General features: G+C 48.1%; 2 protein-coding genes across 4 annotated transcripts in view; one reads left to right on the top strand and one right to left on the bottom strand.

Moving 5' to 3' along the window:
- Positions 1 to 2,257: 2,257 nt before the first annotated feature.
- On the bottom strand, positions 2,258 to 20,231 carry GPSM3 (G protein signaling modulator 3). Its single transcript, XM_079964122.1, has 5 exons — positions 20,035 to 20,231; positions 11,399 to 11,550; positions 9,804 to 9,957; positions 5,369 to 5,544; positions 2,258 to 3,902 (listed from the first exon to the last, which is right to left on the bottom strand). The coding sequence occupies exons 2-5, from the start codon at positions 11,468 to 11,470 to the stop codon at positions 3,681 to 3,683; spliced, it is 624 nt and encodes a 207-aa protein (XP_079820248.1). The 5' UTR covers positions 11,471 to 11,550; positions 20,035 to 20,231; the 3' UTR covers positions 2,258 to 3,680.
- The window catches only part of EGFL8 (EGF like domain multiple 8), a 38,818-nt gene continuing 21,092 nt past the window's right edge, over positions 9,872 to 27,597 (top strand). For 2 of the 3 annotated variants that reach the window (XM_079964002.1, XM_079964000.1), the window contains exons 1-2: positions 9,872 to 9,983; positions 25,827 to 25,922. The gene's annotated coding sequence lies outside the window, so the exon portion shown is untranslated. Of the gene's footprint in view, positions 9,984 to 24,978; positions 25,482 to 25,826; positions 25,923 to 27,597 lie in introns of those variants that run through there. The other variant, XM_079964001.1, reaches the window with a different exon arrangement.

Genomic DNA, 27,597 nt, shown 5'->3' with positions numbered 1-27,597 from the left:
TCTTTCTTTTCTTTTTCTTCTTTTTTGTAAGGTTTAAAAGTAATAAATATTATTTAAAAAAAAAAAGGAAGTGTGAAACTGCAGTTATTACAAGCTCCTAGTTTTCATGTTCCACAATGGCCTAGAGGGATGCTTGTACTTTCTGGAGAGTGAGCAAGACTGATGTGCTTTGGGCCTTGCCTCCCTCGTTTTTGTTCTTGTTTTACATTTTTAAGACACAGGTCTTGTGCAAGGCTGACATTTGGCCATGCCAAAATTCTGATAAAGGGGTCTTGGGCGAGACCTCTGCATTAGTACCTTTTAAAAGTCCTTATTCAGTCACACATTTTAAGCAAAAAGCTCTCCTGAACTAGGGTTGCCATATTTCAAAAAGTGAAAATCTGGACACAAAAGTTGGGGGGCGGCAAAGCTTTTTTTGGGGGGGGTGTGAAATGTTGTTGAGCTTCTTTTGCAAAATCTCAAGCAACCCGGGTTTTTGAAAATTCAACAGATGAATCCTGGCTGTGTCCGGTCATATGGCAGCCATATCTGAACAGAGTTGCCAATATTCCAGTGTGCTTTTGGCATGTTTCTGTCCATATTGTTTGGAAACAAAACGGTTTTGCTCCTATAACAAATTGTGCATAAAGAGCAGAGGACAGGAAAGTGTGTGGATAGGCCCTAAATGTTAAAGGGATAAAGTACAGGTTGGCATTTTGATGAGGATGCTGATATCGTATGATCAGTTCAAAAAACGTGCATGCGCCTACAACCCTGGTATACAAAGTATACCTTTACCTGCAAGCGCCTGACAGTCTTTTTCAGAGACTAATGGCCACAAAACAGCGATAGCTTGCCTCAGACTGGCAGTGGCTGGGATTCACAGGTGGGAAGAACAGGGCTGTTGCACTCAGGTGGGCTCTGCATGTTCTGAAGAGGGATGTGAGAGGCAGATGGGGCTCGTCAACCTGGGAAGGGAGCCCATCTAGGAGAAGGAAAACTCTGGTCCTCTGCTGCCTTGCAGGATATCTGTACAGCTGACTGTGCCCCCAAATACCCCAATAATAAGATCATTAAGTTCGCAGATGTTACAACGGTGGTTGGTTTAATCACGGCTGGAGAGGGGGAGGCAGCCTAGAGGAAGGAAGTTGAGCAGTTGGGGGAGTGGTGCAGGAAAAACAACTTAACTTAAAGAAAACAAAAGAGATCATTGTGGACTTTAGGAAATGTAAATTGAATATTCAGCCACTTATTATTGAGGGGAAGTGCGTGGAACAGGTCTCGGTGTTTCGATTTCTGGGAATAGAGTTGAGAAATGACCTAACCTGGGGAGAAAACAGCAAAGACCTGATGAAGAGAGCACAGCAGAGGTTATATTTTCTGAGAATCCTCCAGAAAAATCACCTCTCAAAGGACCTGTTGATGGCATTTTACCACTGTATTGTTGAGAGTGTATTAACTTATGGTCTGTGTGTGTGGTTTGGGAGCTGCATGGTCAGCGAAAAAACAATGCTGTCCAAGGTTGCAAAGACTGCAGAGAAAATAACTGGGTGCACTCTTCCCACCTTGGATCAAATCTATGCTTCCAGGTGCCATAGGAAAGCTGCAGAGATAGCGCAGGATAGTGCGCACCCCGGAAATTATCTCTTTCAGCTTCTGCCCTCTGGAAGAAGGTACAGGGTTATAGAGACTAGGACTAGCCTCCTGAGAAACAGTTTCTCTCCAAATGCGATTTTGGTTTTAAACGCAGGGTAAGGAGTCTCTATGGGAGTATACTGTATTTAAAAATGGGGTATCAGAGTTTTTAGGGGGCTAACCAGGTTGGGATGGCTGGGATAGCAGGCTTGTTGGTTTTTGAATGTCTTGTGTAGATTTTTCTTGTGTTGTTCTGTATGGGACAATGACAATAAAGATTATCGTTTTGTATCGTAAGAAAAGGCTCAGGAGTAACCCGACCCAAATCCAGAGTCGGGTCCCTAAGACGGTTGGATGGTGCCTTGTTCGCCTCCTTCCAGCAAGTCCTGCAGCCCAGCTGCTGCCAAATGCCTTGCTCTGCTTTCCTGTGGACCACACCAGTGGGGACAAGAGGGGAGTCTTGTGGTCTGAGCAGCCCAGGACTTCCAGACACGTGGCCCAGGCTTGCACCCCCGGGGAAGTCATGGAGGAGATGCATTTCCTGTTTGCACCTTTGCTCTTGGTTTTCCTGCCATGTGGCCTTCGCATCTATCATTTCTTTCCCCCTCTTTAAATTGTGTGTGCATGCAGAAGCACAAACAGCTCAAGAACACGCAAGGAAGTTTTATTATGATGACCGCACTAAAGCGCAACCGTGCATAAAAACGACAAACTTTTCTTGCAAGGGCGGCCAACCGCTGCCGTTTTATCTTAGCTTTGCAACGCAGCAGCCGGCAACTGCGGCCGTGGGAAGCGAGGGTTTGCAGGTGGGCTGCTGTACATAAGCCGGGCAAAAACCCCTTTTGCAATCGAGTTCTCGGGTTGTGATTCTAAAAATTAAAAAACAGGTAACTATCACACAGATAATATTTGGTGCATTTGCACTTGCCTAGAACAAAAAGGGGGTTCTGCTCTGGTGGGATTCTTTGCATAGGCCCACCAGAGCTGCACCCTGAATTTGTAGTGCAGACAGGGATGGCAGGATGGAGGAAAACAGCTCCATTTGTAGAGCCACAATTTTAATTACTACATTTCCATATGATTGCATTATGGGACACAGCGTGGAAGCAGCTAAATAAGACAGTACCCATCACCATTGCTTTATAAAAGATTGGAAGCATGTAAAACCGATCTCTTTCAAAGCAAGCGTCAATCAGCTGAATTTACATTTCAATTGTACACACACACAAACACAAACACTCCAATACATTCTGACCCTAATTTTAGAACAGGAAAGGCTATGGAAAATGTTGAAAGACTACAGCTCCAGTGATCATTGGCCACGCTGACCAGGGCGAAGTCTGGCAACATCAGGAGGGCCATAAAAGATTGCTGTGAGGCTACAGTGTAAGATGGTGGATTATTCTAGCAAAAAGTGGTGGTTCTAACAGCTTGATGCCTCCTAAAGACAGTTCTAGATCTCTGATCTAGAACATCAGGTTATCCACTTGTAATACCTCCTTTGGGGCGGGAATTATTAGTATCACACATACCTAACATCTGCTATTTGTTTATCTGTGTGGTCTTCCCCCCCCTTTCTCTGCCCACCTGAGGAAGAGGTAGGACCATAGAGTTTTGGAAGGGACCCCGAGGATCATCTAGTCCAATCCCCTGGAATGCAGGAACTTTTTGCCCAATGTGGGGCTCGAACCCACAGCCCTGAGATTAAGAGCCTCAAGCTGTATCCCAGCAGGCTCAGAAACAAACTGACTTTCCATGACTCCCAAAAAACATATCACACTTCTTCTGCCCCCAGTTCAGGCCATTTTGCTCGTAGACGGGTTAGAAGGAAACGCCATAGATTGTCGAGGACAGAAAGCTTAGCCGGGAATCAGATATGGTGCTGCATTTGGAGAGAGGCTGCCTCAGTTTTGCACCCACCCTCCTTTTTTTTTTCTACAACACAGGATACCTTCACAGTATGAAACTTTTTCAAAGTGGCCCATCTCAGTTTCTCAGTCCATGCTGCCTTGCTCAGTTTAGGCCTTGCAAGGGTTCCATCTTTCGGCGCAATGTGTCTCGAGTCACTAGAACCACATCTGTTGGAGGGAGGAGTCTGCCGGGGGACTCAGGCACTGCATGGGGAAGGAAGTGTGTGCCCCCAGCAAGGACGGCCCACCGAGACCAGGAGGGAGAGCCGAGCGCTGGTCTTCCATCCGGGTGCCTTGGGCTTTGAGCAGCAAATCCAGTAGGCCCTGAATTCCTACTGGGATGGGAGGCTCGGTGCGCTGGTCTTCAAGACGCTGGCTCTGTAAGGAAAAGAGGAGATGCTGAGCTCTGCTAGCCGACTGAGAGGCAGTGTGGCGTAATGGTTAGTGTCGGACTAGGACTTAGGAGAGCAGGGTTCAAATCCCCGCTCAGCCATGAAGCTCGCTGAGTGACGTCGGAGTCAGCTGCCGTCTCCTAGCCTTAACCACCTCACAAGGTTATTGTGAGGATAAAATGGGAAGGAGGATTGCCCTAAGGCAGCTACATCAAGTCCTCCATTTCCAGTGTTTAGGGTTCGAGTGCATTAGTTTCTAGAGCCAAAACAGCACCACATGAACAAACGGGAATTACAGTGGTACCTCGGGTTAAGAACTTAATTCATTCTGGAGGTCCATTCTTAACTTGAAACTGTTCTTAACCTGATGTACCACTTTAGCTAATGGGGCCTCCTGCTGCCGCTGCCGCCCAATTTCTGTTCTCATCCTGAAGCAACGTTCTTAACCTGAGGTACTATTTCTGGGTTAGCGGAGTCTGTAACCTGAAGCGGCTGTAACCCGAGGTACCACTGTATTAGCAAACTCGAGGAAATACCAAGAGTTGAAGATGCAAAGGGGGGAAAGTATTTAGGGGGGAAACACCCTAACATTTGGGGGAACCTTGGAAACAGTCCATGAGGACTAGGGATATAGGAAGTTAGCAAGGTCCTTTCCAAGCCATGTTTCTTGCAATCAGCGCTGCAGCAGTTCAGCTGCAGTTCAGCTTCTGTTAAAAACTATGTCAGTTACCTTGCTGTGGCTGAATGTAATGTAATTAATCACATTGTCATTGTGTGATTCCATCCCATTCGCTTCAATGCAAAGGAAATGTCAGAATGGGGGGGGGGGGGGCGGACGGACATACAACGACCCTATAACAAATACCAGCCTGAGGCCTTGGTTCCTGACTACAAACAAGCAGGGAAACTGAGGCAGTTTCCGCTTCTGTGTCTGCTTGGAGGAGAATTTGCTGCCATCCTTAAGGAGGACTGAGCATGCTCAGTAGCCACAAGAGGCTGACTTACTGCTGGGGGGGGGGTTGCAATCCTGAGTAGAAGCACTCCATGCTGCAACATTTTGTTGCAGATCCCGCTGTAGTTGGATTTCAGGATAGGTAATGTTAACCACCCTGGGAACGTCAGAAGGAAGGGAAGTACAGTGGTACCTCGGTTACATACGCTTCAGGTTACAGACTCTGCTCACCCAGAAATAGTGCTTCAGGTTAAGAACTTTGTTTCAGGATGAGAACAGAAATTGTGTTCCAGCGGCGTGGCAGCAGCGGGAGGCCCCATTAGCTAAAGTGGTGCTTCAGGTTAAAACAGTTTCAGGTTAAGAACGGACCTCCGGAACGAATTAAGTTCTTAACCCGAGGTACCACTGTATCAACATTTCGCCGTCGTCGTCATCAACATCAAGAGGGTCCACTAGCACCAACATCCACTCAGACCTTCTGTGGAGACCTCATTGCTCACCTGATGAGCCAAGATAGTGTCGTAGAGCTTCTCTTCAGAGACCCTCGAGTTGCCCGCACACATTTCCGCAGCCTCCTCAAAATCAGCCCGCTGCTCATCAAGCCTCCGGGCCTGGAGTTTGGCCACCATGTCAAAAAACTCCTCCGCTTGGAGAGAGGTCAGCGAAGAGAAGAAGACTGGGAGAAGAGGGGAAAGAGAACAGATTGTGTAGCAGAACAGCCATACGCAGAGGGCAGAAGGATAACAGGGAATCTTGGGTGTCAAAGCTTCAGATCCTCCAGCGTCACCCAATCAAAACATTAACTGGTTTGAAGTTTCTAGCCCTCATGACTGTCAACCAAAGTTTGGAAATACTGAGGTCTGTTGAAACCTCCAGGCATATTGTCAGTAGTGGAATTTCGTGGCCCTCCAGAGGTTGTTTGGCCAGGTGTTGAAGCCCCAGGGCTCACAATCTGAGGTCTCCCACCTGTGCTCCAGAACGGTTCTCCCTACCCAAATTTGTGTCGTGGGCACAAGTTAGCATGTACAAGTCTGTGCCACATGAGCCTGTGCTCTGAGACTTCAAAGTACCTACCCACCCCCCCGGAAAACTGTTGATGGAAGCCAAAAGGCCTCCCTCACCAGGGGACCATTTGGAGTAAGAGGATCCTAGGGAGTTGGGCTTTCGGCAACCACCCCTTCAATTTCCCTGCATCACTTCTTTAAACAACAACATCATCATATTATTATTTATACCCCGCCCATCTGGCTGAGTTTCCCCAGCCACTCTGGGCGGCTCCCAACAGAATGAGAAGCACAATAAAATATCAAACATTAAAAACTTTCCTAAACAGGGTTGCCTTCAGATGTCTTCTAAAAGTCAGATAGTTGTTTATTTCCTTGACATCTGAAGGGAGGGCGTTCCACAAGGCGGGCGCCACTACCGAGAAGGCCCTCTGTCTGGTTCTCTGTAACCTCACTTCTCGCAGTTTAAGGAACCGCCAGAAGGCCCTCGGAGCTAGACCTCAATGTCCGGGCTGAACGATGGGGGTATACTGGGGCTATGCTGGCCCGTGGCCGTTTAGGGCTTTAAAGGTCAGCACCAACACTTTGAATTATGCTCGGAAACGTACTGGGGGGCAATGTAGGTCTTTCAAAGGAAAGATACGCCCGGAAATCTTTGGAGAAGACTGCAACATTCTAGTCCAATAAATATTGTTATAAGTTTTCTTTTGGCGGGGCATGTTGAACCCCCAAAATTAATAAATGGTAGTATTTTGGTTATTTGAGATGTGAAGAGAGAAATACAAGCTGCAGAGGAATTCCTGGGCTAGCCTGAGGTGTGAACAGAGACTGGGGATTTGGAGGGTTGCCAGTTTTGAGAGGAAAGAGTATCTTTAACAAGGTGTGTTGGGAAGAGGGGAGAACAAAGACAAGAGATCCATTTTGGGCAGATGCCCTTGACTCCAGGGCTGTGGGGAAGACACCCCTCTTGAAAGGACCATGCTGTAAGACCTGGCCTCCCTCCCTCCAAACTCAGGTGTAAATATGGGAATAAGCCATGTTTCTGAAAGCTATGACAGTCTCCGCCATGTCTTCAATTCTCCAAAGGCACAGAGGCCCTGTTTGAGGGCCAAGACCCCGGGAATCCCGAAGGTATAGACGACTACAAATACACCAAATGCCTATTAGCACTGTTAAAAGAATTCTAAGGTCTCAAATATAAATTAAATGTTCATAAATGTACAAGGCAAACACATACATAACTATATAAACCATGTGTCTGAAATAGTACAGGAGAGCAATCCTGAAGCCATTTTGACTCTCCCAAATTGACCTCAAATGTTTCTCTGCAAGGAGGAAGGAAATGGGAAAGCTCCCCCCTCCCCCCCAAAAATTGTCTTCTGCTTACAAATCCTTTCTTAAAGGGCGTATTTGTGCATGAATAGGGTGAGCCTGTGACCTGGAGTCAGGAACTAAAGTATTAACCATCACAAAAGCCAGACTGCCCAGGTAATGCAGTCAGTGACTATTATCAGGTACCCTGGCAGACAGGATTTCTGCTGTAGACTGCCTCCTCCTGTGATGGGTGTATGATGTTTCAGGGGGTGGTGCTCTTGGGCTACAGGGTGGGCAATTTCAAGAGTCTATATAAGGGCTTGCGCACCATTGTTCTGGGTTCCTCCTCCCTCCTGCCTGTGTTGAGTGGGGACCCTGTTGCAGCAGTTTAATAAAGATCATGCTTACTAGCTGCTTTGCTTTTCAATATACTCTGGTTGGCCTCTGTTAATTTCTCCTACCAAAAGGGAACCCACTTAAGGACTCCAGAATGGGCTCCTGAATGGGCTCCAGAATACGCCATAAGGGAAAAGGAGCAGGTTTTTTCTTATACAGTGGTACCTCGCAAGACGAATGCCTCGCAAGACGAATGCCTCGCAAGACGAAAGAGTTTTCCGATTTTTTGAGTCGTTCCGCAAGACGAATTTCCCTATGGGCTTGCTTCGCAAGACGAAACTGTCTTGCGAGTTCTTGCGAGTTTGTTTCCTTTTTTTTAAAGCCGCTAAGCCGTTAATAGCCGCTAAGCCGCTAATAGCCGTGTTTCGCAAGACGAAAAAACCGCAAGACGAAGAGACTCGCGGAACGGATTAATTTCGTCTTGCGAGGCACCACTGTACAGTAACAGCACGGATATAAAACATGGATGAATATACTGTCTGTTGTTGTTTTTAAAAGCATTCAAATTAAAACAAAACCTGAGAACTTGCAGGGTTTAGCTTGCTCAAGGTGAGTTGCAGCAGCCCTGAGCCAAGCAAATGTCTCCGGCGTCTGACTTCCTCATAATCAACAGAAACTTCTGCAAACTGCTGTCAAGCGCAGTGTACTTTAGCACCTACACACTGGGAGCATCCGGGACAAGAACAAATAGCGTCTCTTTCTTTCTTTTTGAAGTTCAGAAACTTTTTGCCTATTTCTAAATAAACACCTTCCTTAAAGAAATGAGCAGTTCATGCAAAAAGGCTAGATTCTGCAGACGGGTTTCTGCAGCCTGTCTGAAAAAGTTGAGCCTAATGGAAAAAGTAATCCCAGCCCCCTTCAACTTAATGATTGATGCAGGGTTTGGTTTTTTTTTTGTTTGCTTGTTTCATGAGAAGTACAGGAAGTATAATCTCGACGGAGCGAATAAGGGTTAGCAAAAGGTTTACAGGATTTTGCTTGCAATAATTAGGAAGTCAGAAAATAGACGTAGCTCATTTTGTCAAACATTTGGTTTCAATCTTGCGCTATACACAGACACTAAAAATAGCCTAAGGGCAGGATTGGGCCAAAATTGTTTTGTTTTGTTTTATAATCCTTCGAGGGTTTTAGGGCCATGTACAAGGGCATCTCCCCCGCTCTTCCTCCTTCCCCCACTTTATCCGCACAAAAAGCCCTGCAAAGCAGGCCAGTCTGAAAGATGGTGACTGGCCCAGGGTCACCTGCTGAGTTTTGGGGGGGAATGTGAACATAGGTCTCATTGGTGCTACGGTGACGCCATTCCACACACCGTACACTTAAAACACGCGCAAACCACATTACTTCCCCCAAAGAATCCTAGGAACTGTAATGTGTTAAGGGTGCTAGGAACCGTAACTGTGTGAGGATTCTTTGGGAGAAATAATGTGCTTTAAATAAAAGTTAAAGCAACTTTTAAGTTAAAGCACTTGTGGTAATGCAGGCATCTCTGACTTAAACGCACAGGAACTGGTCTGCTAAAATAAAGTTGTTAACCCTGCGGGATTTGACATCTTTCCGCAGGGCCTGCAAGACGGAGCTGTTCCGCCAGGCCTTTGGTCGGGGTTCAGTCTGATTCTTTTCTTTCTGTATAAGAACAGGCATTAAAGAGGCCTCCTAGCCTGTTCACAGGTCCTTTATAAGACCAGTAATAACAGTTGGCCCTAGAGAATATTAACCACTCTCAGTTTTACCCGTGGACTGCCATCTGTCCAGATTTTAATTTGCTCTGAACTAATTTTAAGATTTTGACCAAACTGCGGGAGGCAGTGGAAAACAGAAGTGCCTGGCGTGCTCTGGTCCACGGGGTCATGAAGAGTCGGACACGACTAAACGACTAAACAACAACAAATTTAAAGATGTAATTTAAGTAATCGATTGCCTGTTTTTCTGTTCTTATGTTCTTTGTATACTGTCTTAGTTTCATGATGTTAGCCGCCCTGAGGGCGGGGTACAAATAAAAAGTTATTTATTTATTATTTATTTATTTGGGAAAGGAGGTCTCATACACACCATAGATGTGCAGAAGCACATGCCTTCTGCCGAAGAATCCTGGGAGCTGTAATCTGTCAAGCATACTAAGGATTGTAGCTCCGCAAAGGGAAAGTTCCTTTGTGATCTGAATGTGTTTGCCATGCATGGTGTGGATTTGACCAGTGATAGCAGGCTGGTGTTCTTATCTTACCCGCCTGGTCTTTCTCCATCTCCCCCGTAGGGGTGGCTGGCAGGGACCTCCAGGGCCGTGCAGGATCCGTCTGCCGTGTTCTCTGCTTTGGACGCAAAAGAGGACCCGGGTTTGGCAGGAGACTGAGGTCGTCTTGAGAGGAGGCCGGGATCTGCTGTGGAGCAGGAAGCAAGGTTGAAAGTAAGTCTCTAACCTTCCTGGAAAGAAGGTTATGGGGTGCAATGAGCGAGGGCCTTCCAAACAATTTCTCTGAAATGAGAGTGAGGGTGGATCTACACACAGGACAAAAACGCTATAAATTTCAGTAATCGTTATGACAGAAGAAAAGAAAACACTATGGAAAATCACAAAGATTTTTTTTTGCTCTCCAGCGCCATCTGGTGTTGTATGTTTATAACACATTCGAAATGCTGTTTTTTGACTAAGGTAGCTGAGTCCTGAGTGTAGTGTGACCATAGCTGTCAACTTACAGATTTGAAAATAAGGGACCAGCAGCCTCGAAAATAAGGGATCAGCAGCCAAAATAAGGGATTTTCAAAGCACAGGTATGTTCAACTTCTGAGCCCCTCCAAGCCAAAGGCAGAAAGCCCAGCCAGCAGCCAAACGAAGCCTCAAGCGGTGGTTCCCACAGCGCAGCAACCCGGCAAAGGGGATGCAGCAAGGAAAACCACCGTCACCTCTCCGCTGGGAAGCGCTGAGCAAAGGCGAGTCCCCAGGCAACGTGGCTGATTTGATTGGCACAAGGCATGCAAGCTCCACCCCCCAGTCGTTCTTAGACTCCTTATTGGATGAGCAACGCAGCCAAGCAACACAGTTGGGGCCTCCCTCCTCCCTGGCCGGCAGGGAGGGAGGGAGAGGAGCTGCTTCCTTTGAAACCTGGGAAATTTAAGGAACATCATCAATAAGGGACAACAGCGGGACTTTGCCGCCAAATAAGGGACGGTTGACAGCTATGGGTGTGGCCTCCTTGACCAATCATAGACAGGAACGGAGGAGCTAGCTGGAATCACAGATCTGTAAAAAAGTGTAGACTTGCACACACTGGCCAGTTTCTCTTTTGACTTGAAATGTTCTTTGGGGCTTCTCAGAAGTACGTAAAGGCACGAAGTGGGCAGGGAGAGTGCCGGCTCGCAATGTGCCCACCTGATAGGTGCCAGAACTGTGCTCCGGCTGAAAAAAAGCACTGGATGTAGACATCCTGTTTTGCTCAACCAGCAGACCCTCTGGCTGCCAGCCCTCACTGGATGCGAGTTCCCCTTTTTCTTTTGTGCTCCTGCATACCTCTTGGGGCTCGGCCTAGCATGCTAATACGGCCCTCTTGTTTCCTAGCGGTCCCATTTTGCCTTCGATTCTGTTGGCACTCAGCCTCCCAGATTTCTTTTTAGAGGTAACGATAGCGGCTGCTGCCATTTTCAGTGGCGCACGTGCAGTTTAAGAAGAGCCCGGCTAGATCAGGCCAATGACTTATCTGGTTCTCACATTTAAGTTCAAGCATGGGGTACCTCTGGCTGGTGGGAACTGTAGTTCAGCAGCACCCGGAAGGCCAAAAGTGCTGCTTGGCCCTTACTCCTCTGAGAGGTACATCAGCCCCTTACCTGTTCTTCTGTGGCTGTTGCGCTGACATCCAGTCGCATCTCTTCTTCCACTGTCACATCCATTTCCTCCATCCTTCTTTTGGTTTACTCTCTGCCTGCTGGCCGAGGACTCCTGTGGCCGAATACGCAGAGAAATCGCTTTCCCCCTTGTCCTGGGCAATGGAGAAGAAAGGAGATAAGCAGATTCCTTGCCCCCCAAAAGTCTCATCCCAGAATGTAGCAGTTCCTGCTTTCGAAAGAATGGCAGGGTGTTTGGAGAAGAAAATAGTATGCTCCAGCTAAATCTCTAGTCTCTGAGCCCTGTCAATTCATAAGATCCGAAGAAAATAGCTCATAAGAAGGAATAAAAAACAAACATCAGGAAAGGAGGGGTGAGAAGTCAAGAAGAAACTCTGTATGTTTTTTAAAAATTATAGGATGATAAATGCTTTGAAATATTGTTGGAAACAGTCTCTCATATATATATATATATATATATATATATATATATATATATATATCAGCCCTGAGTGCTCACTGGAAGGACAGATTGTGAAGCTGAGGCTCCAATACTTTGGCCACCTCATGAGAAGAGAAGACTCCCTGGAAAAGACCCTGATCTTGGGAAAGATGGAGGGCACAAGGAGAAGGGGAGACAGAGGATGAGATGGTTGGACAGTGTTCTCGAAGCTACCAGCATGAGTCTGACCAAACTGCGGGAGGCAGTGGAAGACAGGAGTGCCTGGCGTGCTCTGGTCCATGGGGTCACGAAGAGTCAGACACGACTAAACGACTAAACAACAACAACAACATATATATGAGAATGAAGATAGCTCAGTTGGTATCAGCATGGTGCTGATAATATAAAGATGGCAAGTTCAATTTGTGTATGGGACAGTGGCATATTTCTACATTGCAGGGGGCTGGACCAGGGTTCCTCCCAACTCTACAAAGCATTGCTCAATCAGGCCAGCGGCCCTCCTCGTCCAGTATCCTGTTCTCACAGTGGCCGGCCAGGAACCTTTGGGGGGGAATTATTGAATGTTAAAATGATGTTAGAATGAAAGGAAGTGGTTTTAGCAATAAGGTAAAAGGAATATGTAAAAATGGATTGATATTAGATGAAAACTTGAAGCTATAATATGTGAAGATAAGAAATTAAGGGTAAACAAAGAGGGTATGGATTTGCTGAACCAATTTTTAAATGGAATACAAAAAAGGGAGGTGTGAGGAAGTCATGAAAATAAGTAAATGAGTGGTAAGAAAAGAGAAAGAGGGATTTATTTTTAACGGCTTTTATTTTTCTTTACTATTTTTTCTTTTTTGGTTTTGCATTTTCTGTACTCTTTTTTATTATTTCTGTAATTATTTTTTCTTGTTGAAAATTTGAATAAATATTTTTTTTTTTAAAAAAAGGAACCTTTGGGGGGGAACCCCCAAGCCAGGACCCGAGCACAAGAGCCCTCACACAATTTCCAGCAACTCGTATTCAGAAACATTGCTGAGTGCCACCAAGTGCATTAACTGAACCCAGTTAATTCATCTTCTGCGGCCATCAATGTGCACAACATTTTTATATGTTAGCATAAACACCCTCTCTTTTTTTCCCTTTCCCCCCAAACAATAGCTCCTTGATCTGAAGAGTTTAAAGCTAAATTTGGACAGCTGAGAGACAATAGAAGGAAGGGGAGGGTCGCAGCGGAAGCTGGGCCGTGAGGGCAAGCAGGGCAGTGCCCACCAAGGGCTGCTTGCCCTTGGCCAGCCTGCCTCTGCCTGCCTTCTGACCACCAGACTGAGGTGTGGCTCAGCCTGCCAGATTCCTCTTCCTCCTCCTCCTCAGATTCCTTAGTGTTTTCCCTTGTAGAACTCAGCAGGCAAGAGGACAGTGATAGCTCAGTGGGCCAGGCACAAGACTCTCCCAACTCTGCAATTCTGTGATTCTTTGAAACCAGAGTAAGTTGGTGCCACCTATTTCTTGCTCGGCCCACCATTGGCTAGGCTTATTGTCTGTCTCTACGTCTTCCACGCCGTCAGTCCCATGCGCACCAGGTTCCTCTGGGAAAGGGTGCAAAAGAATTAACGTTGGGGGGCCAACTGACCTGGGAAATGTGGCCTTGCCTGCTCCTGCGCCTGATAGCGGTAGTTCGCTGTGATGGTCAACAGCTGCAGAGGTTGGATTTTATTTCAAAAAGTGTTGGCTTTTGGTGAATTTCCTTAGCTCAGAAACTTTCCCTTTTTTGGGGAGGGGGGGAGAATGTGTAAAGAAAGCTCAGCAACGTTGCCAAATTAAAAGCTCAAAAAGCGTTTGTGTCTGGATTTTCACTTTTTGAAATATGGCAACCCTCAGTTAAATCACTTCCATGCATGCCCAATAAAAATAAAGAAGCTCTCACAAAACATCAAAGAGAGCAAAATATTGTTATGAGTTCGGGAGGAGGGGGGCGCTAGATGTCCCTCAATGTGTTATGATGTAGTAAAAGTTACAATTAATCAAGGCTTGATTAAACTTTGCCGAACATAGAAATCCACAGGATTTAGTTACACTCATGAGCCAAGCCATCTGGGCAGAGCTAGCTGCATGGGCCATTAGCAGGGGACAAAGGCCGTTTACCTTCCCGCCGGAGCGGTACCTATTTATCTACTTGCACTTTGACGTGCTTTCAAACTGCTAGGTTGGCAGGAGCAGGGACTGAGCAACGGGAGCTCACCCCCGTCACAGGGATTCAAACCGCCGACCTTCTGATCGGCAAGCCCTAGGCTCTGTGGTTTAACCCACAGCGCCATCCGCATCCCTCAGGTTGTTTATATGTGTCAATAAAACTATATATCATAATGAAGACACCACAGTCTCTGCTGTGCCTCATGCCCAAAAGGAACAACAAACCCTGGAGCCGCAGGAATATCACCCTGCTCGTGGAGACTGGGGTGACGTGTCACAATATCAAAACAAAGCATGATAGATTAAGATCCAATAGAAAAGACAACAAAGATCAGCACCGAAAGCTGCAAAAATGAAGTCCAATGTAGGGTTGCCAACTCCCCCCCCCTTGCTGTGCTCCTGTGCCATTTAAGAACTGCATGACGAGCAGAACCTGGTATGTAAATGCATAGGCAGGAATAAGCTTCCCCTTTTGAATTTCTGCCTGCCATGCAGCTCTTTGGGGCACAGGAGCCTTGGCTGGGAAAGCCAGGTGGCGCCACCCCTCTCTCCCTCCTCATTCTGCTATGGCACCTCTCCTTTCCAGCTACGTCTCCCCTCCACGGGGCAAGGGGTGGGGTGTCACTGCCCTCGGCCTGCCCCTACCTTGCCTCCTTTTGTCACTTGCATCGGGCCCAGAGGGTGGCTCTGGCTGTCAGCTGCCTGCTCCTCTGTGGCCTCAATGCTGCTCTCTGTACAACTTGGCAGGGACAAGGATAGGGACCAAAGGAGCAGGAGATGCTTCTGGTCCTGGCTCTCCCTATTGCCCCATAAGTCGCCACCCCCCCACACACCAGACTAGACTTCTCCCCTCCCTGTGGTCAGGCAAAACATGTCAAGTCATGGGCCCGCAGTGAGGAAGGGAGGTTGTTGTTTTCAGTGTCTTCTCCAAATTCTGGGCTGAGTCACAGAGCTTGGGTCTGTGTCACAGGACTAATCGCACACAGGCTCAGCTCCCTAACCTAGGTGGCCGGCTGAAAAAGAGAAGAGGGCCCCACAGTCGTTTTGAAAGGGGAATTTCAAACCCGGCATGGCAAGTTACTACACCTGCGGAGAAATTCCGCTTTCCACCCAAGAATGAAAGTTGCCACGAGCACCGTTTTCTTTATCGAACCCTCCCCAAAGTTTCCTTTTTTTAAATACCAAGGACATAGCTGTGGAAACACAAGGCACAATGGTGAAGAAAAGAGGGTTTCTGGGAATGTGCAAAGTTCACGTCCCCATTGGTGCCTTTCAGACGCTCCCACCTGCTCCTCCACCCACCCCTGCAATCTGTTTCTCTAAAGAAGTGGCTGTGTGTGGCTGAGGGGTATAAAGTACAATTGGGTCCTGCAACAAAATGTTGCAGTATGGAGAGCTCATATTCAGAGTTCCAACAACATATGAAAAACACCTAAAACATCGGACATTAAAAACTTCCCAATACAGAGTTGCCTTCAGATGTCTGCTAAAAGTCATATAGTTGTTTATTTCCTTGACATCTGAAGGGAGGGCATTCCACAGGGCGGGTGCCACCACCGAGAAGGCCCTCTGCCTGGTTCCTGTAACCTCACTTCTCGCAGTGAGGGAACCACCAGAAGGCCCTTGGAGGAGAACCTCAGTGTCCAGGCTAAACGTTGGGGTTTGAGATGCACCTTAAGGTACTGTCTTCTGTCTTCCCACCCCACATCATTGGTTTTTTGTCCCTGTCCCCCATACATGTACACGCATACAAAGGCCACTTTTACACCACTTGAACATTTCTGGGAATTGTAGCTTGTTAAAAGTGCCAAGAAGGTTGTTACGAGACCATTTTCCCCTTCACGGAGCTACAATTCCCAGAGCGCTTTAGCAATCAATCCCTCTTCCCAGAGAATTTCTGAGTATTTTGTAGCTCTGTGAGGGGAATGGGGGCGTTCCAACAACTCTCTCAGTACCTTTAACAAACTACAGTTCCCAGGCTCCTTTGGGGGACTGCTTAAAGTGGTGTAATACTGATTGAATGGTAAGCCGCAGGTGTGGCCTTAATCTGCATTGCATGCCCACTAAATCACCAGACTGTTGGTGGGGGTCTCCCCTTAGAGTTTTTTCCTCTAAATATCTGGGCCACTTCTTTCTGCAAACCTCGGGTTTTTCCCCAAACCTGCTAATACTTTCCTTCAGTGTGTGAACTGTGCCGTTTTAAAGATACATGCCTTGCATTCAAAAGGCCTCAGGTTTAATCCGTGGCATGCCCAAGTAGGACTCGCAAAAGACTCCTGCCATAAATCCAGCTGCTAGCCGCTGTATACTGAGCTCAATGAGCGAATGATCTGACTTAGTATAATAGTATAATGTATAATAGTATAATAGTATAATAGTATAATGAAAGGCACTTTTCTATGGCTTGCAGCAAAATGTTGCAGCGCACTTCCACAGCCTAAAATGATTGTGGCAGTCCAACAACATCCTGAGGGCCACAGGTTCCCCTTCCCTAGTGTAAACACAACCAGGCTAGAGGGACTAATAATAATAATAATAATAATAATAATAATAATAATAAATTTTATTTATATCCTGCCCTCCCCAGCCAAAGCGGCTAACAACAATAAAACAAAGAAGTCTAACTCAGTATACGGCAGTTTCCGAGGTTCCTATGTCCGCGCATCAAATTCTTTCAGAAGTGGCGCTGGCCAGAGAGAAAAGTCCGTCGGCAACATGCTCCCATACCCTCCAACATTTCTCTGATGAAAATAGGGATGTCCCATTCCATAATGATCATTCTACTATAAATACTCCACACATCTTATTGGGTTGCCCCAGCGACTCTGGGCGGCTTCCAACACAAATAAAAACATAATAAAGCATGAAACATTAAAAGAAAACTTCCCTATACAGGATTGCCTTCAGACGGCTTGGGGCTTGGATAACGCCATACCCTCCAACATTTCTCCAATGGAAATAGGGACGTCCTAAGGAAAAGTGGGGACATGGGTGGCACTGTGGGCTAAACCACAGAGCCTAGGACTTGCCAATCAGAAGGTCAGCGGTTCGAATCCCTGTGACTGGGTGAGCTCCCGTTGCTCAGTCCCTGCTCCTGCCAACCTAGCAGTTTGAAAGCACATCAAAGTGCAAGTAGATAAGTAGGTACCGCTCCAGCGGGAAGGTAAACGGCGTTCCCATGCACTGCTCTGGTTCGCCAGAAGCGGCTTAGTCATGCTGGCCACATGACCCAGAAGCTGTATGCCGGCTCCCTTGGCCAATAAAGCGAGATGAGCGCTGCAACCCCAGAGTCAGCCATGACTGGACCTAATGGTCAGGGGACAGAGGAGGAGGCAGCGAGGGCAGAGGGAGCAGTGGGCGGATCCCCCGCCTCTCCCAGGGGGTCCAGATGCAAGCAAGGGGCTTCCTTCTTCTCCATGCAAGGGCCACCCATGTATTCAGAGCAGTCCTTTGCAGATTAACTCTTAAATTCCAAGGGATCTACTCTCAGGCCAATGGTCAGGGGTCCCTTTACCTTTACCTTTAAGGAAAAGTGGGACATTCTAGGATCAAATCAGAAACTGGGTCAGCTTCTCTAAATCAGGGACGTCCCTGGAAAATAGGGTCTGTGCTCAAGAGTTGTTTGGCCCTGAGCAACAACGCCAAGAAGCGTCCTTTGGGAGAAGGAGGGAGAAATATTTTGCAGCCTCAAGGGGGCATTCAGCTCAAGCTGCCAGGATTTCTAAATTCTAAACATGGCCAATCCTCATTCTCCAAAGGGCTTCCTCACACATGACACATTTCCTACCCAGAGAGGACACTCCCTGCAGGCCAAACTAGACCGAGTTGGTATTGACGTGGTTTGCCCCTTGCTGCTGCTGTTGTTGTTTTTTAACAAACGACCAATGGGCAGGCAATAGCGGGGGAGCTGATTGCATTTCTTTATTTACTGCACTGCCAAGCCAAACATTAGAATGAACAGATGCTGCAGAACATTCACAGGGCAACTTAAGTGCAGGGCTGGTTTCAATTAGCAGAAGCCAATGCAAGGATTTCTGCTGGTGCAATGGGGCTTCCTGCCCCCTCTCTGACCCTGTGCACCCCCTGCCCCCCAAATTGGCTCAGGGTAGACAGGTCCTTAAGAAGCCCCTAGGAAGATGGGGGGGGGGTTACAGGAGAGAGAGAGGCTGCCCCACATCTCTTTCAGGCCCTTGGCAGTCCCCTCAGAGGCTGGTGAACAGAGCTTCCAGGCTTCCCTCGGGGCTTCTCCTCCCATGGCAAATCAGCAGATGTAAGGAGGAGGCCCGATTCATAGAATCATAAAATTGTTGAGTTGGAAGGAACCTCAAGGGTCCTCTAGTCCAACCCCCTACAATACAGGAATCTCAACGAAAACATCCATGACAGATGGCCATCTGACCTCTGCTTAAAAACCTCCAAAGAAGGAGAGTCCACCACCTTCTGAGGGGCGTCCTGTTCACTGTCAAACAGACCTTGCTGTCAGAAAGTTTTTCCTGATGTTTAGTCAGAATCTCCTTCCTCGTAACTTGAAGCCATTGGTTCCAGTCCTACCCTCCGGATTCGGATCAGGACCGGGTGTTGTAAATAAAAATATGCCCTTTTCCCTTATGGGGTATCCAAGAGCCCATATAGAGTCCTTACATAGGTTCCCTATTGGTAGGAGAAAATAACAGAGGCCAACCAGAGAATATTGAGAAGCAAAGCAGCTAGTAAGCTTGATCTTTATTGATCTGTTGCAACAGGGTGCTCCCCTCACCTGCAGGAGAGGAGGAGGAACCCAGAAAAATAAGGCCTTATAAAGACTTTTGAAATTGCCACCCTGTAGATCAAGACCACCCCCAGAAACATTATGCATGCATCACAGAAGGGGTGTAACCTAAGACCACCCCTCAGATACATCCCACCTACATCACAGAAATTTAAATGTTGTTTTTCTCCTGTCACAGTTTATCTCCTGTCTGGCAAGTTACTTGATTGGATTGCCTGGGGAGCCTGGCCATTCTTTTGTAGTGGTAAAATACTTATTTCCTGGGCCAGGTCACAGGCTCACACCTTATTCAAACAGACATATCCTTGAGACAGGATTTGTGAGGAAAGAGACAATGGGGAGGCTTTTCCAGTTTAACCTTGCAGAGAAAGGATTTGGTCAGTTTAGGAATCAAAATGGTTCCAGGTTGGTCTTCCTGTGTTGATCTATGTATGTGCGGTTATGAACATTGCCATATATCTTAAGACCATAAAATTCCTATCACACAGGTCACGGGCAACAACGTCACATGGTCAAGTTTAGTTTTGGGCCCTGGCGAAAAGCCGGCATGTGCAACCGTTTACACACGACCTACAAGAGGGTATTATGCTTATTTATTTAGGTGGTTTATACACCCCTTATTTGCCCAGCAGATAAGAATCCGTGAAAACCCATCAAATAGCAGTCCATAAAACCATGCGCGCTGTGTTCCCAAGCCAGCGTCTCCTATCCCACCCCATGCTGCCTAGCTGTGTAAGTAACGCGTAAAACTGCACAAGGCCCATCTGTGCGAACCGTGCCAGATGCGGCCCTGAGGAAACGCAACCGGACCCACACCTGCAGCAGACTGCCGCACATGTGGGAATTTACACCTGGCGAAGCTGCTTTCCGCTCAGATGGGCCGTTGCCAGGTCTCCAACCGGCCAAAGTCGTCTCCTCTGACCAGCAGCAGCTCTCAAGGGGCAGCAAATATGTCAGCCCTCCAGATGTTGCTGGCACCCAGCTCGCATCCTCCCTGCTCATCGGCCATGCTGGCTGGGGCTGATGGAAGTTGGAGAACCCAACAACGTATGGAAGGCGGCTCCACACTGGCTATCCTCAGAGGCAAACACAGCTGTCCTCTCTGTGGTCCTCTTCTCAGGAGATGCCACTTCCCAGCACGGAAGTGACTTGCGCGTCGGAAACCTGTAACTTACGAAGCAACTTTCTAGGGCTCTTTTTGTGCTGGCAATTGTACTCTGCAGCGCTCACCTTTTTTTGGGGGGGGGGTGTCGGTGTGGTCCCCCCCTCAGATTTATTCCCGCTGTTGCTGACAGTGCCACGTCCCCATCTTCCTTCCTTCCTTCCTTTTCCCCTTGCTTTTGCCCCAGTTGTTTAGTTCTGGCTGTTGTCTTCTCTCCTTCCTCCTTGCGCCTGGACTGTCGCTCGGCTCAGCTGTGGCTACGCCCCTATTTCTACACGGGAAGCCACTACTTCCTGCCTCCGCTGCTCATGCATTTGCTGCACACTCGCTTTCGCCTCAGCTCCCTTCCTCACAACCCCCCTTCCTTTTATCTCCCCACCCACTCCTTGTGGCTGAGGAAGGAGGCAGGTGCACAGAGGCCTTGCCCTTTACTCAATCAGCCTTCGCTTCCTTCTCAAGAGACGGCAAGACCTGCTGGGAAAGCCCCTTTGCCCAGGAGCCTAGCTCTTTGCTCAGAGTCCCTCTGCAAAGCGACGCTCAGTCTCAGAATCCTGGAGACATTGAATTGTAGAGTTGGGGCCTGAGGAACATTTAGTCCAACCTACTTGCAACACAGAGATATGCAGCTGTCCTGTACGGGGATCGAACCTGCGGCCTTGGTATTATTAGTACCATGCTCTGTTTTCCAGCAATAGTCCCGGATTTAGAGAAGCCGTCCTGGTTTCTAATTTGATCCCTTCATGTCCCACTTTACCTTAGGACGTCCCTATTTTCATCAGGGGAAATGTTGGAGGGTATGGAGTTATGCAGCCCTTGAGCCAGCCTTTAGAAGACACCTGAAGGCAGCCCTGTATTGGGAAGATTCTTAATGTTTAATGTTTTATTATGTTTTTATTTATGTTGGAAGCTACCCAGAGTGGCTCGTCAACCCAGTCAGATGGGCAGGGTAATAGTAGTAGTAGTAAGGTAAAGGTAAAGGGACCCCTGACCATTAGGTCCAGTCGTGGCCGACTCTGGGGTTACAGTGCTCATCTTGCTTTATTGGCCGGGGGAGCCGGCGTACAGCTTCCGGGTCATGTGGCCAGCATAACTAAACCACTTCTGGCGAACCAGAGCAGCGCACAGAAACGCCGTTTACCTTCCCGCCAGAGCGGTACCTATTTATCTACTTTCACTTTGAGGTGCTTTTGAACTGCTAAGTTGGCAGGAGCAGGGACCGAGCAACGGAAGCTCACCCCATTGCGGGGATTCAAACCGCCAACCTTCTGATCGGCAAGCCCTAGGCTCTGTGGTTTAACCCACAGCGCCACCCATGTCCCAGTAGTAGCAGTAGCAGCAGCAGCAGTAGTAGTAGTAGTAGTAATAATAATAATAATAATAATAATAATAATAATTGGATAGAATATCGCTGTTTTCATCGGAGAAATGTTGGAGGGCTTGCCATCAGCTTGCTTTGTTTTATTTTGCACATTGGGAGGTGAAAAATGAATGCCACCTTCCCTCTCATGGAAAGTCCCAGGTTCAGTCCCTGACATCTCCACATATGGCTGGAACAGAGGCCCTGCCCAAATCGCTGAAGAGCTGCTGCTGCCAGTCAGTGCAGGCAGTCCTGAGCTCAATGGACCAAGTGGCCTTGAAGCAAGCATCAGAGCCTGTATGGATTCCCACAGACCGACTCATTATAAGGCAGCTTCTGACACCCGTGTCGCATCGCGCTGCCATGTTGTTCTGCCACCTTGTGAGAGGAGCAGGTGGGTGGAAGGATGGCTGTGGACCAGCAGCACATATGCGCCCTGCAGAAATCTCACACTGCGTGTGAAACCGGGCTGGAGCTCAACAGCCTGGCACTTCAGGGTGGCTGTGTGGGCTTCATCGTTTAATCCTGGCTTTCACACAAAATATTCTGGCGGCTATCCCAGAGGTCAAAAAGCGGCCAAGCTGATTTTGTTCTGGTTGGGGTTAGCCAGGACCCTTCTGTGTCCTCTGGGGGGGGGGGGGAGAGAGAGAGAGAGAGAGAGAGAGAGAGAGAGAAAGAAAGAAAGAAAGAAAGAAAGAAAGAAAGAAAGAAGGAAGACAGGGCTCAAAAGGAGCCAGACCAAACTAGGCCTTATCCCTAGAAAACAACCCTGGGCTAAATTTTCAAAGCTCGCAATATATACCAGTACTAAAGCTAGCAGGGAAATGTGTTGCAGCATGGCTTTCAGGGTGTTGACCCCCGCTATGTACATGACATTTGAGCCATACAAATCAACATTTGCACTCTCTTTCAAGCAGCAAACACTTGCCTGGGTGTCAGCATAACGTGTGAACGTGGCCGCTGTTCACACACCCAAGTTTCTGAGCAAGTGAGAAATCTTTCCCATCCTGTTCAAGCATGACACTTGCTGGGTGAGCTTGGGCCAGTCACTGTCTCTCAACCACACCTGCCTCACATGGTTGTTGTGAGAGTAAAAGGCCTGTGCACCACTTTGAGGTCCTTGGGGAGAAAGTGGGATGTAAACATAATCCTAATTATAACAATGAACACAGCAGCCTCCGTGAATACCTTGGGACTGGATTTTCTAAAAATGAAGCTCACTGGGGCGTTTGTGATACCTGTGATATATGGTTTTATTTGCACATAGAATTGTAGAGTTGAAGGGAACCTGTGGGTCATCTAGTCCAACCCCCTGCAGTGCAGGAATTTTTTGCCCAGCGTGGGGCTCGAACCCGCAACCCTGAGATTAAGAGTCTCATGCTCTACCGACTGAGCTACCAAGGTGGATGTGCACCAACTGAGCTTACGTTGGATGGTCTCACAGGGCTAACAGTCCACCAAAGGCTGGTCCCCCTTTAGTTTTAGGGTTCCTCAAAGAGAGCAAAACCTCTGGGTGTTCCCAGCTCTAGTCTCAATATGAAGTTGACTAGTCTTCTTGCCGATTGGAAGGTCGGCAGTTCAAATCCCCGCAACAGGAGTGAGCTCCCATTGTTCAGTCCCAGCTCCTGCCCACCTAGCAGTTCAAAAGCACGTCAAGTGCAAGTAGATAAATAGGTACCGCTCCAGCGGGAAGGTAAACAGTGTTTCCATGTGCTGCTCTGGTTCGCCAGATGCAGCTTAGTCATGCTGGCCACATGACCCGGAAGCTGTCTGTGGACAAACGCCGGCTCCCTTGGCCTATAGAGCGAGATGACCATGCAACCCCAAAGTCGTCCGCGACTGGACCTAATGGTCAGGGGTACCTTTACCTTACCTTTAGTCTTCTTTTATGCTCTCCTAGTCAAGGGATGGTGGGCTGGCAGCTGAGTCCTGATTCCCCAAAGGGCTCCCTCTCGTCCCAGAATCATCCTTCCACCAAGAGGCATTGCCTTAATTCATTGTATATGTTATTCCAAAATTCTTTAATGGCTGTGCATTCCCACCACATGTGCATATATGACCCTATTCCATCCTTACACCTCCAGCAAGGTGGTGATGTGTTTTTATACATCTTTGCTGGAGTGTGGTGCCATCTGTATAGCATTTTCATAATATTTTCTCTCAGATTATAGCATCACCTTAACCCTCTCCTGCCTCACTCTCACAGTCAAGAATCGCATACCCATCAACCGCCCCAGTTCTTCTGTAAAAGGTAAAGGTAAAGGGACCCCTGACCATTAGGTCCAGTCGTGGCCAACTCTGGGGTTCTGGCGCTCATCTCGCTTTACTGGCCGAGGGAGCTGGCGTACAGCTTCCAGGTCATGTAGCCAGCATGACTAAGCCGCTTCTGGCGAACCAGAGCAGTGCCCTTTCATTTCTTCTGTGGCAGCCGCCAAATCAATCACAATTTCTGTCGGTGTCCTGCCAAATCCCGATTTTTCCAAGCGGGACAGAAGCAGCTGTAGTGAAGTGCTCTCAGCACGGTGGTTAGCTCGCACCCGAGTAAAAGGCGCTTGGTTTTGGGTCAGCTGCTCTGGCTCATACCAGCATGACTGACCCAAAAAAGAGCACCCAAATTTGGATCCTCCAAATATTGAAGTGTATGGAATCACATGACTGTGTGGTACCGCTCAAGGAACATATATTCTAGACTAAGACTCTGTTCACACTCCCGTTTACTGTTCCCTTCCCTGTGTTTCTGGTGCTGGGTTTTTAATCCATGTTCAAATGGATTAACATCCTATAGGTAAAGGTAAAGGGACCCCTGACCATTAGGTCCAGTTGTGGCCGACTCTGAGTTGTGGCGCTCATCTCGCTTTATTGGCTGAGGGAGCCGGCATACAGCTTCCAGGTTATGTGGCCACCATGACTAAGCCGCTTCTGGCGAACCAGAGCAGCGCACGGAGACGCCGTTTACCTTCCCGCCAGAGCGGTACCTATTTATCTACAAGCACTTGATGTGCTTTCGAATTGCTATGTTGGCAGGAGCAGGGACCGAGCAACAGGAGCTCACCCCGTTGTGGGGATTTGAACCGCTGACCTGATCAGCAAGTCCTAGGCTCTGTGGTTTAACCCACAGCGCCACCCGCGTCCTATACCTTGTTATAAAATGCTACCGTCTGGTGCATTATTTCTGAAACCAGCTTTATACTGATTAGAGTCCTTCATCTAGCCAAGGTGTGAACACCTTTGCAGAGGGTAAAAGCCTCCCCTCCCACCAGCGTCCCCTGCATAGTGTGCACACAAATAGAAATGAATCTGACACTAATGAAGCCATGCTGATGTGAACAGCTTGTGGGGGGGGGGGAGAGCCGTGAAATGCATGGGGGGAGGCAGGGGGGCAACTTCACTGTGCTTTAATGTGAACACACCTGAACACACCCACAAATCCTTTAACAAAGCCTGGCACGGTGGCAGACTCAGGTCTCAAATTTCAGTCTCAAAATTTGGCGCCCCCGCCTTTAAATAACAGTTGTGGCATCCCCTGTGGCTCCGCGCTCTCAATCTCTGTTTCCCAAAATCCACCTCTGCCTGGCACAACCCAGTCCAAGGTCAGGTGGAATAAGTTAACGGGAAATTATTTCCAAGTGTTGCTTCTCTCCAATAGGAAAGGCTTTGCCCGTTGAATTTCAGTCAACAGGGGAAAATATTCCCTGCCCCTCTTTCTCCCTGGTGACCAACAGCTTCACCTCTTGAATTTCAGCCTGCCGCATTGAAGGGGAGAAGGTGCAGATGCTCAGCCATGCAGCGGACTTGCCTCTTGCCAATGAAAAGGCTTTCGAAGCGGGAGGCGGGTGCGCTGCCTGAAGACTTATCGTCTCCTTGCCTCCCGGCCCACCCAGACACCGGGCTCCTTCATCATGAAGGCGTTGCAGCGGGAGACAATGTGTGTGGCTGTAGCCAGCCGGTTTGTTTTAAAGGCCGACATCTGTGGGCGACATTTTCCGTCACAGCCTGGAACCAGTTCCTGCCTTTGTCCTATTGTGGCAGCCCAGACAGTGGCCCCTCTCAAGTTCCCGAACTTCACCGCAAACTCCTGCCAGCAGTGGCCCCCGACAATTCTGGCACACAACTCCACACACACACACACATAGAGCTCCCCGATACCCTGGCCTTGTGGTGTGTATGTGCTGGGTTGGGGAGGGGGGCTCTGCCCATAATGCTCTCCCATTCCAGCGCAAAGGACCCTGAGAGTGACAATGAACTGGTTTGTTCGGTGGGGGGTGAGGAATCCCAAGAGGGCGGAGGGGACAATGAGGCCCTGTCTGGGCCACTCGCCTCGTCGGCGGGGTTGGGGTCGAGGGGGGGGAGGGCGTGACTCATGCCAGGGGCCGAAATGCCAGGGGGCATCGGCCAGAGGTGGGTGGAAGGGGGGATTTGCTGCGGCTGCTGCTGCAAGGGTACGTGGCGGCTGTCCAAGGAAGGTGGGGACTTGGCTGTTTCAGACTCTGCTTCCACCCACAGCCGAGCTGGGAACGGACGGCTGGATGCAGGAGCTCTCAGGTTGGGACCTCGAGGGCAGCTAGAGAGAAGCGCCAAGGCTGAGAGGAGACAGAACAGGTAGTGTGCAAGGGTATTTGTGTGAGGTTGGTGGCGGGGACATTTTGCAGCACTCGCTGAGAGAACGTGTGTGTGGCCGTCCTGAGGGACAGCTCAGTTGGTAGAGCATGAGACTCAAGGTTGTGGGTTCGAGTCTCACGCTGGGTGAAAGATTCCTGCCTTGCAGAGATTGGACTCGATCACACACACACACACACACACACACACACACACACACACACACCATAGATCTGTGATTCTGCATGTAAAGTTTGCTGAATTCTCCGCAGCGCCAGATATTGAGGATGGTGCAGGGCCGTCTTTGCCAACCTGGTACCCCCCAGATGTGTTTCAGACTACATATCCCATCAGCCCTGGCTGCCACCTCTGGAGGTCATCAGGTCCGTTCAGCAAAGGCTGATGAAGAGGAACGTTGCTATACTCGCTCCTTTGCTGTTTTGGCACAGAGCGGGTTGAAGGTTTGTTTTATCGTTTTATAATGTATAGAAAACAGGGAGAAGAATTACGACGACTGGCGGAAGTTAAAAGATGAAAAGCAGAACTATAAAACGGGCATGCAGAATGCACCCAGTTGCACAGGGGTTAAAATAACAAGTCTAAAGTAAAGACTATAAACGTTATCAGAGCGCCCAGGATAGTTGCAGATTTGCCAGCCTTGTGATGATGATTGCACTCTGCTGCGTATGTCACAGAAGAATGCCAAACCGTGTAAAAATGATCTGGAGGTTCCAGTCCTTGTCGAAATCTTGAATTATCCATTATAGCTATATTCCAGAATGAGCAGTACCAAGCAGCCAGGGGGAGATTTGGGACTGTTTTCCATTGAGTTGCAGTTATCATTCATGCCGCCAAGATAATATATAATACCAATTCATAGACTCATAGGATTGTAGCGTCAGAAGGGACCCTGAGGGTCATCTAGCCCAACCCTCTGCAATGCAGGAATCTTTTGCCCAACGTGGGGCTCGAACCCACAACCTTGAGCTTCAGGGTTTCATGCTCTATTGATTGAACTAATATATATCTGTTTTAACAGTAGCTCGACACATGGAAATATAGGGTGAAAACCTGTCCTTGGCCTGAGTGGGGCAGGGGGAGCTTTTGCTGCTGCAATTTCTGCATGTTAAGGTGTTCAGCAAAGGAAACAGGACCAAAGGAAGGGAGTAAAAAGAGGAGAAGCCTCGTTGCAATGGACAAGACGAAATTCTGTACAAATTTGCACTACAGTAATACTTTGGAAATCACACAAAGCCCTACCAGGAAAGATAAATTTTGTGACAAAAGGTCCATCTCCAAAAGATTTTTTTTTAAAAAAAAAATTACATCCCTTTCTCTCTTTTATTGAAGAACAGGATATTTTAATGCCATCATCATCATTACAGAGGTGTCTGTGGAGGGGATATATTGATTGAAAATGCCTAGCCACCCAGATTGGAAGCTGGGTTCCTATTGAGTATATTTGGCGAGCCGTCATGACAGTGATGTGGGATTGATCATTCTGTGATATTATGGCAGGGGACAAAGCTGCATTGTAACTTTTGAATACATGTATGATAATAATAATAAAATTACCTCAGATAATAAAGCAAGGAGAACTGCTCCTTCTCATTCGTTTCCCCCTCGCCCTACCACATATAAGGAACTTGAGAGGAGCTGTTCTGGATCAAGGCAAGGG

Source organism: Podarcis cretensis (genome assembly GCF_951804945.1).
Source record: "Podarcis cretensis genome assembly, chromosome: 2".
Taxonomy (NCBI): domain Eukaryota; kingdom Metazoa; phylum Chordata; class Lepidosauria; order Squamata; family Lacertidae; genus Podarcis; species Podarcis cretensis.
This window is presented reverse-complemented; position numbering and strand designations above follow the sequence as displayed.

Excerpts from the sequence above, each read along its gene's own strand:
- GPSM3 (XM_079964122.1), bottom strand. The coding sequence starts at position 11,470 with ATGGAGGAAATGGATGTGACAGTGGAAGAAGAGATGCGACTGGATGTC. Across the intron at positions 9,958-11,398 it reads CAACAGCCACAGAAGAACAG|CAGATCCCGGCCTCCTCTCA; the intron begins GTAAGGGGCTGA and ends CCTGCTCCACAG. Across the intron at positions 5,545-9,803 it reads GATGGAGAAAGACCAGGCGG|TCTTCTTCTCTTCGCTGACC; the intron begins GTAAGATAAGAA and ends CTCTTCTCCCAG.